Source organism: Tupaia chinensis, unplaced genomic scaffold (genome assembly GCF_000334495.1).
Source record: "Tupaia chinensis unplaced genomic scaffold, TupChi_1.0 Scaffold000238_1, whole genome shotgun sequence".
Lineage (NCBI taxonomy): Eukaryota > Metazoa > Chordata > Mammalia > Scandentia > Tupaiidae > Tupaia > Tupaia belangeri.
In genome coordinates, this window is record NW_006159716.1 from 993,933 (window position 1) to 1,002,612 (window position 8,680).

Genomic DNA, 8,680 nt, shown 5'->3' on the forward strand with positions numbered 1-8,680 from the left:
GAATGCCAGGCTGAGTGATGCCCAAGAACAGAGGCACCCCTGGCACAGCTGGAGGAGGTGTGGGGCGAGTGAAACAGGCCCGTGTGCATTGCAGGGCGGCATCGACACGCGGATTCGGGGCTTGGAGGTGCTGGGCCCCAAGCCCACGTTCTGGCCAGTGTTCCGGGAGCAGCTATGTCGTCACACACGCCTCTTTTACATGGTGCGGGCGCAGGCCTGGAGCCAGGACATAGCTGAGGACCGCAGGAGCCTCCTGCACCTGAGTTCTAGGTGTGTGAGAGCATGTGTGTGTGCCTTGTCTGTGTGAAAGGTGAGGTTATCGTCCATGGCTGGTGGGCGGGGCCCCAGGGAGGGCTCATAGGCTTGGGGGTGGGGACTGGTGCTTTCTGAAGTGTGGGGAGAGGGAAAATGGATAAAGATGAGAGATTTCTCAGGCTGGCCTTGTAGACTAGTGGTTAGGGGAGACATATTCCACATGGCCAACTGTGGTTTGCATCCTGGCTCTGGAAGCTTGAAAAACATGCTGGATGTGGCACCAGTAGATGGCATAATGATTACATTGCTGGACTCTCATGTAGTCAATCATGGTTCGAGTCCCAGACCCAGCAGCTTAAAACTCATGCTGGACATGTGTGTGTGTGCATGCCCAACATCCTGAGAGGAAAATGGAGAAGAGATAGCGGCATGGCCATCTATCTAGGGGAGTGATTTCTCGCTTTCTGTCTCTGTGTCTCTCCGGCGAGTGCACACACCCTACAGCAAAAATCTCTCTTAAGGGACCAGCAGGTGGCATGGTGGTTAATGCTGGACACTCCCACATGACCAACCACGGTTTGAGTCCCCGTCCTTTCTCACTTTCCTGCTCTCTCTGTCTCTCTATGCCTCTCTCTGGTCAAATTAAAATAAATGAATGAATAAATAAAAAAAAATTTTAAATCCAGGGCTGCTTTTAAAAAAAAAAAAAGGAAATCTCTCTTTAAAAAAATAAAGAGAGGGACCAGCAGTTAGCGTAAAGGCTATGTCGCTGGACTCCCACGTAGTTGACCGTGGTTTGCGTCCCGGACCCAGTGGCTTAAACTCACTCCGGGTGCGTGTGTGTGCATGCCCAAAATCCCAAGAGGAGAACAGAGGAGAAGGGATTGCAGCGTAGCTATCCCCCATGGGGGGGTGATTTCTCGCTTTCTGTCTCTCTGTCCCTCTCTGTCTGTCTGGCGAGTGCACATGCCCTATAGCAAAAAACCTCTCAAAAAATTTTTTTAAACTAAAAAAAGAGATTTCTCTACTGGACTGAGAATAAGATGTACCACCCAGCACAGGACATTCCTTTTCTTTTATTTTTAAAAAATAATTATTTATTCACTCATTTATTTTCATTTGACTAGAGAAAGACAGACACACAGAGAGAAGGAAAGTGAGAAAGTAAGCCACCAGTTCTGGGCCTCGAACCGTGGTCAGCCATGTGGGAGTGTCCAGTGCCTTAACCACCATACCACCTGCTGGCCCTCAGCACAGGACATTTCTGAAGTGCCAAATGGGACCTTGGTCTAGGGCTGGGGCTTAGCTGGCAATCAGGTTGGGTGAACACCGAGGTAACTTACACCTGCCTCCCCCTCCTCATGCCCAGACTCAATGGGGCTCTGCGCCACGAGCAGAATTTTGCTGACCGCTTCCTCCCTGACGATGAGGCCGCCCAAGCCCTGGGCAAGACCTGCTGGGAGGCCCTGGTCAGCCCCCTGGTGCAGAACATCACTTCGCCTGGTACTGTCCCAATGCCTGGCCCCTTGACCACCCTCGGCCCCAGTAACGAGCTCCTCTTGCTCTACCCTAGAACCTCCCGGGCTTTGGTGCCTACGTTCGTCACCCCATGCCCTGTCCTCACAGCCCAGGGCTGACCCCTATCCCCATCTCCCAAGTGCCAGCGGATCCCATCAGGTCAAGAGGGGCCTTGCTGCCTCCCTCCCGTCTCCGTCCCCTGCGTTGTTCTGCCCAGTCACTCTTTCTCTGCACTCCCATCCAGTCCTTCCTTTCCCGCTTCCCTGGAGGTGTGCCATGCCTCGGCTGGTTTTCTTCAACCTCCAGATGACGATGGCATCAGCCCCCTGGGCTGGCTGCTGGACCAGTACCTGGAGTGTCGGGAAGCTGCCCACAACCCCCAGAGCCGCGCAGCAGCTTTCTCCTCACGGGTGCGCCGCCTCACCCACCTGCTGGTGCACGTTGAGCCCTGCGAGGCGCCTCCTCCTGCGGCGGCCACTCCTCGGCCCAGTGAGTCCCGGGGAACCGTGGGACACTCTAGTCAGGAGCCCCCCTTGCCCATGCCCTCGCCCTGCCAATTCTGCTGCTCAGCTGGTTCGTTTTCCAGGTGTGTCTCACCCCAGCCAGGAGCGTCATTCTGGCTGCTAGCAGGCCAGGAAGGGCCCCAGGGCTGCCCCTTGGATGGGACCCCGGAGCTGAGGGGTGCCTCTCCCTGCCTGTGTCTCCACAGAGGGCAGAAACAGAAGCCATGACTGGAGCTCCTTGGCCACCCGCGGCCTTCCGAGCAGCATCATGAGAAATCTGACCCGCTGTTGGCGGTCTGTGGTGGAGGAGCAGGTGGGCAGGACAGACCTAGGGGAGAGGGGACACCGCAGTCAGGGCGTGGCGGGTGGTGACTTCACACGCCTCTTCCTTTCTTCCAGGTGGACGGTTTTCTGACCTCACACTGGCAGGATGATGACTTTGTGCCACGCTACTGTGAGCATTTCAGTAACCTGCAGAAGTCCAGCTCCGAGCTGTTCGGGCCCCGGGCGGCCTTCCTGCTGGCGCTGCAGAGTGGCTGTGCTGGTGCCTTGCTGAAGCTCCCTTTTCTCAGAGCTGCCCATGTAAGCCCCCCGGCCTCACTGCACCCTGGCCTCTCCCCACACACGCTTCCTCTCCACCTCCTGAAAATGGCCCACTTACCATTTTCTTTTTCTAAGAATTACTTAATTGAACTTTTATTTATTTATTTATTTAAATTTGACCAGAGAGGGACAGAGTGAGAGAGAGAGAGAGAGAGTAAGAAAGAAAGCCGCCAGATCTGGGATTTGAACCGCAGTCAGCCATGTGGGAGTCCAGTGCCCTTAACCACCACACCACTTGCCAGCCCCGGCATCCTACCATTCCATGATAAACATGTATTTGTCGAGATAAATACATATTATTGACACTATTGAACAATAGTGACCTGCAGCATGTCATCCTCATATACCTTTTTTTTTTTTTTTTTTTTAGATTTTTGCTGTAGGGTGCTTATGCTTGACAGAGACAGACACAGAGAGAGGCAAGGTGAAAAACCACCCCCAAGGAGGATGGCCATGCCACCTTCCCCTCTCCTCCAACCTCCTCTCGGGATTTTGAGCACACGTGCCCAGTGTGTTTTTCAAGCCACTGGCTCCAGCACTCAAACCATGCAGTTAGCCATGCCACCTGCTGTGGCTGGCTGGTGACCTGCCACCTGCCGGCCTGCCCTCATATATTTTGATGCTCTTTCTTTAATAATCTGCTATAGTGTGTGTGCATTTGGTGGAGACGGAGGAAGCACCCCCAGTGGAGATGGCCATGGCCATGCTGCAGTCCTTTCTCCTCCATTCTTCTCTTGGGATCTTGGGTATGCACACACATGCCCTGTGCATTTTTGTTTGTTTGTTTGTTTGCTTGCTTTTTAATTTTAATTAATTAATTTTAATTTGACCAAAGAGGGACACAGAGAGAGAGAAAGAAGGAAAGTTAGAAAGTAAGCCACCTCTGTCTGTCTGGCGAGCGCATGCGCCCTATAGTGAAAACCTCTCAGAAAGTAAGCCGCCAGGTCCGGGACTCAAACCGTGGCTAGCCATGTGGGAGTCCAGTGCCCTTAACCACCACGCCACTTCTCAGGCCCCTCATCGGTGTATTTTTTTCAAGCCACTGAGTCTGGGACTCAAACCACACAGTTGGCCATGTACATGGCATCCAGCCACCTCAACCACCATACCACCCGGCTGGCCTGTACTTTCTTCTATTAGTACACAAAATGGTTTTCTTTTGTTTGTTTTTTTTGAGAGGTTTTTGCTATAGGGTGTGTGCGCTCGCCAGACAGACAGAGACAGAAAGACAGAAAGTGAGAAATGACCCCCCGGGGGGATGGCCACACCGCAATCCCTGCTCCTCCGTCCTCCTCTCGGGATCCTGGGCACGCACACACACGTGCCCGGTGTGAGTTTAAGCCACCAGGTCCGGGACTCAAACTGCGGTCGACTACGTGGGAGTCCAGCGACAGAGCCATTATGCTAACTGCTGCCCCCTCATAGGTTCTTTTTTATTTTTTGGAGAGGTTTTTTTTTTTTTTTTTTTTTTGCTATAGGGTGCGTGCGCTCGCCAGACAGACAGAGAGAGATATAGAGACAGAAAGCGAGAAATCACCCCCCAGGGGAGATGGTCACGCCGCAATCCCTTCTCCTCCGTTCTCCTCTCGGGATCTTGGGCATGCACGCACATGCGCCCGCGTGAGTTTTAAGCCACCGGGTCCAGGACGCGAACCGCGGTCAACTACGTGGGAGTCCAGCGACATAGCCATTATGCTAACTGCTGGTTCCCGATTCTTGATACCATGATTTACCACCCCTACCCTGAGCCCTGATCATGGGTACACGTGTGTTAGGTATACTCAGGGAGGTTCGTGATACAAGCCCAGAACCTTCCCACATGCGTTACCCTTGCAGAAGATCATGTTTCACTGCTATGCTACTTACCAGTCCTCTCTATTTAAAAAAATAATTATTATTATTAATTTAATTGTATTTATTATTATTTTTAAGTTTTGCTATTGGGCCCTTGTGCTCTCCAGAGAGAGAGAGACAGAGGGAAAGTGAGAAAGCACGCTGCCAGGTCTAGGACTTGAGCCACGGTTGGCCATGTGGGAGTCCAGCATCAATAACTACCATGCCACCTCCCAGCCCCTTAAATTTTCTTTTTAAATCCATGTGTGGTTTTCTCTCATTTTCTTGGTTTTCCCATAACATTTCCATGAACTTCTTGAGGAACCTTCGTAGTTTTATAAAGTGTTAGTGAATTTAGGAAGCTGTCAGCCATTCATCTTACCTCCCCTGACTGCCCCCGTCAGCTGCCCCTCTCGTTCATGGCTTTCCTGTGTTCCTCCGACACCCAGGTGAGCGAGCAGTTTGCCCGGCACATCGACCAGCGGATCCAGGGCAGTCGGATTGGTGGAGCCCGGGGAATGGAGATGCTGGCACAACTGCTGCGCTGCCTGGAAACCGTCCTGCTTTTCTCGGGCCTGGAGATAGCCACCACCTTTGAGCATTACTACCAGTGAGTGTGGGGCCAGGGACGAGGAAGTGGGAGGTAGGCCCAACCCACAGGCCTGGGAGTCTGGGACGCAGGTAGGCTGGCAGCATGGCAGGGGAGCCTGGGCCCTGCTGGTGTCCACACTGAGCCCGGACCGGGCTGTGCGCTGCAGGCAGTACATGGCGGACCGGCTCCTGGGCGTGGGCTCCAGCTGGCTGGAGGGGGCCGTGCTGGAGCAGATCGGCCCGTGCTTCCCCAACCGCCTTCCGCAGCAGATGCTGCAGAGTCTGAGCACCTCGGAGGAGCTGCAGCGCCAGTTCCATGTCTACCAGCTCCAGCGGCTCGATCAGGAGCTCCTGAAGCTGGAGGACACAGAGAAGAAGGTGCAGGTGGGTGCCAGGGAAGGGAAGAGCCAATGGAAGGGCACAAGGAAGGGAGGCGTGGAGCAGGCCCACAGCATCTGGAAACCCTGTGCCCCTTCAGGTGGGCTTTGAGGCCGGTGGCCAGAAGTTCGAGAATGGGAAGGAAGAGGAAGCTGGGGCAGCAGTGGCAGTGGACGTGGTGGAGGGAGAGGAGGAGGAGAACGAGGACCTTTACTATGAAGGGACAATGCCAGAAGTGTCTGTGCTTGTCCTGTCCCCACGCTGCTGGCCCGTCGCCTCCATCTGCCACACACTGAACCCCAGAACATGCCTGCCCTCCTACCTGAGGGGTACTTTGAACCGATACTCCAACTTCTACAATAAGAGTAAGTAGCCAGGCAGAAGAGACCAGGGATGGGAAGAGGACCCCAGGCTGGAGACAGGCCTTGTGGCCAGGAACCGAGTGTGGTGGGTGCACCTGTAATCCCAGCTACTCAGGAGGCTGAGGCAGGAGGCTCATGAGCTGGAGGCCAGAATGGGCGATATAGCAAGCCCTTACCAAGAAAGAAAGAAAAAAGTGTCCTTAGACAGCAGGGGAAAGGACAGAAACTTAGGTTTTGGCTAGGAGTGTGACCAGATACCAGGTCCCCAGGTCATTACCTTTTCTATCCTTAACTAAGAAGCAGAAGTCTCTTTGAGGGGTGGGTGGAGAGTAGAGGCAGGAGGCACCAGAGGCCAGCAGAAAGGGCTTCCTCTCAGGAATCACTTATAGTCCTAAACGCCCTGCTAGGAGCTGATCCCTGGGCTGAGCGGCAATGAAGGAGTGGGAAGAGGCTCCGACCCGCCCCCAGGGAGCTCCTGGACTAGCGAGAAGACATTTCCGCTGTTACAGTATTCCTGTTTGTGAAAGCCACAGTCCTTCCCCACTTGATGGTTTCGTCTCCACAAAATAAATTGGGGCAGGGCCGGGGTGGTGCAGCAGTAGCAGGACAACCTGGGGAAGGGCCTGGATCTTATCCAGGACCTCCTTGAGCACGCTGGGCACACGCGTGCTGCCACTGGGAGCTGGCTGAGGCCTTGAGCACGCTGGGCACACGCGTGCTGCGACTGAGAGCTGGCAGAGGCCTTGAGCACGCTGGGCACACGTGTGCTGCCACTGGGAGCTGGCTGAGACCGGGGCTGCATTGCGGTGTAAGGACCCTGTTGAGGGTGCTTTTCTTTCCTCTCACAGAATAAAAATTTTTCCCTTCAGGCATTCACCAGAGAGAGGCAGAGAGAGGGGAAGTGAGAAATCCTCCCCCACCAGGGCCCCACCACAATCCCTTGTCTAAGGATTTGGGCATAGATACACATGTATCTGGGGCAATTCTCAAGTTGCCAGGTTTGGGACTCAAACCAAGGTCAGCCAAGTGGGAGTCCAGTGCCTTAACTATACCACCACCTGCTGACCCTGAATAAGTGATTATTTTTTTATGAATTATTTTATTTGAGACCAGCAGGTGGTATAATGGTTACGTTGCTGGACTCCCATGTAATCGACCACAGTTCAAGTTGCAGACGTAGTAGCTTAAACTCACGCTGGGCACGTGTGCACATGTGCCCAAGAGCCCAAGAGGAGAATGGAGAAGGGACTGTGGTGTGGCCATCTCCTCTGGGGGGTGATTTCTCGCTTTCTGTCTATCTCTCTGTCTTTCTGACGAGCACATGCAAAAACCTCTCCAAAAAAAAAAAAATTATTATTTTATTTTGGGACCTGCAGATAGCGTAATGGTTATGTTCCTAGACTCCCACATAGTCAACCATGGTTAGAGTCCTGGACCTGGTGGTTTAAAACTTATGCTGGGAGCGTGTGTACATGACCAAAATCCCAAGAGGAGAATGGAGAAGAAGGGATTGTGGCATGGCCATACACCCTGGGAGGTGATTTCTAGCTATCTGTCTCTCTGTCTCTCTCTGTCTCTCTGGCGAGTGCATATACTCTTTAGCAAAAAATCTCTCTCTCTAAAAAAAAGAAAAGAATTATTTCATTTTAAGTTTATTTATTATTATTATCTATTTTGGTTATTTTCCAATTTGACCAGTGAGAGACAGAGGGAAAGTGAGAAAGGAAGCCACCAGGTTCAGGACTTGAACCACTGTTGGCCATGTAGGAGTCCAGCACCTTTAACCGCCATGCCACCTGCCAGCCCCCGAGTAAATTATTTTGTAATGGTATACTCAAAGGATTTCTTGTCACAGCCTGCCTGGCGTTGAGCTAGGCATTGCTCACACATAGATCTGAGGCTCAGCAGGGATGCAGGCAGAGAGGCTGTGGTCTGGATGCAGTGACCATAAATGCTGGGGTCGTGCACGCTGTCGAGGTCAGCAGGGACAGGCTTGATCAGTGACGCATCCTCACTCGAGCCCGTAACTCCCTCCATCCCCTTCTCTGTCTCCCTTCTCCATGGCATTCTCCAGGTCAGAGCCACCTTGCCCTAGAGCAAAGCTCACAGAGGCGACTGCAGTGGACGTGGCTGGGCCGGGCTGAGCTGCAGTTTGGGGACCAGACCCTGCATGTGTCCACCGTACAGATGTGGCTGCTGCTGTATCTCAACGATCTGAAGGTGGCCCAGCCCCTCCCAGCCTCTCTGCTCCCACTTCGTCCCTCCTTTCCTCCCCGGGGAGGCCTTGAGTGCTTTCCACCTCCTTCTCTTCAGGCCATCTCTGTGGGCAGTCTGCTGAAGCTCTCGGGGCTCTCCCCAGACACACTGAACCAGGCAGTTGAGCCTCTCACCTCTTCAAGAGGCCCCTTGGACCTTCACGAGCAGAAGGATATGCCAGGAGGTACACGCTTAGGCCAGAGGGGCCAGGCCAGGCTCCTCACGGGCCCTCCATCGAGTGACCAGTGTGTATTTCAGGGGTGCTGAAGATTCGAGATGGCGAGGAACCCAGGCCAAGAAGGGGCAGCGTGTGGCTCATCCCACCTCAGACGTACGTGAAAGCTGAGGATGAAGAGGGCCGGAACTTGGAGAAGAGGCGGA

At 53.6% G+C, this 8,680-nt stretch overlaps 1 protein-coding gene across 1 annotated transcript in view; it reads left to right on the forward strand.

Annotated features, from left to right (window-relative positions):
* CUL7 (cullin 7) overlaps positions 1-8,680 on the forward strand; it is a 21,119-nt gene that overhangs the window by 11,349 nt on the left and 1,090 nt on the right. Inside the window, exons 15-25 of the mRNA XM_006148540.3 lie at positions 36-270; positions 1,625-1,758; positions 2,080-2,262; positions 2,483-2,589; positions 2,676-2,858; positions 5,162-5,322; positions 5,471-5,687; positions 5,782-6,046; positions 8,118-8,263; positions 8,357-8,483; positions 8,558-8,678. Coding sequence (XP_006148602.1) covers positions 36-270; positions 1,625-1,758; positions 2,080-2,262; positions 2,483-2,589; positions 2,676-2,858; positions 5,162-5,322; positions 5,471-5,687; positions 5,782-6,046; positions 8,118-8,263; positions 8,357-8,483; positions 8,558-8,678 — 1,879 coding nt within the window. The remainder of the gene's footprint in view (positions 1-35; positions 271-1,624; positions 1,759-2,079; positions 2,263-2,482; positions 2,590-2,675; positions 2,859-5,161; positions 5,323-5,470; positions 5,688-5,781; positions 6,047-8,117; positions 8,264-8,356; positions 8,484-8,557; positions 8,679-8,680) is intronic.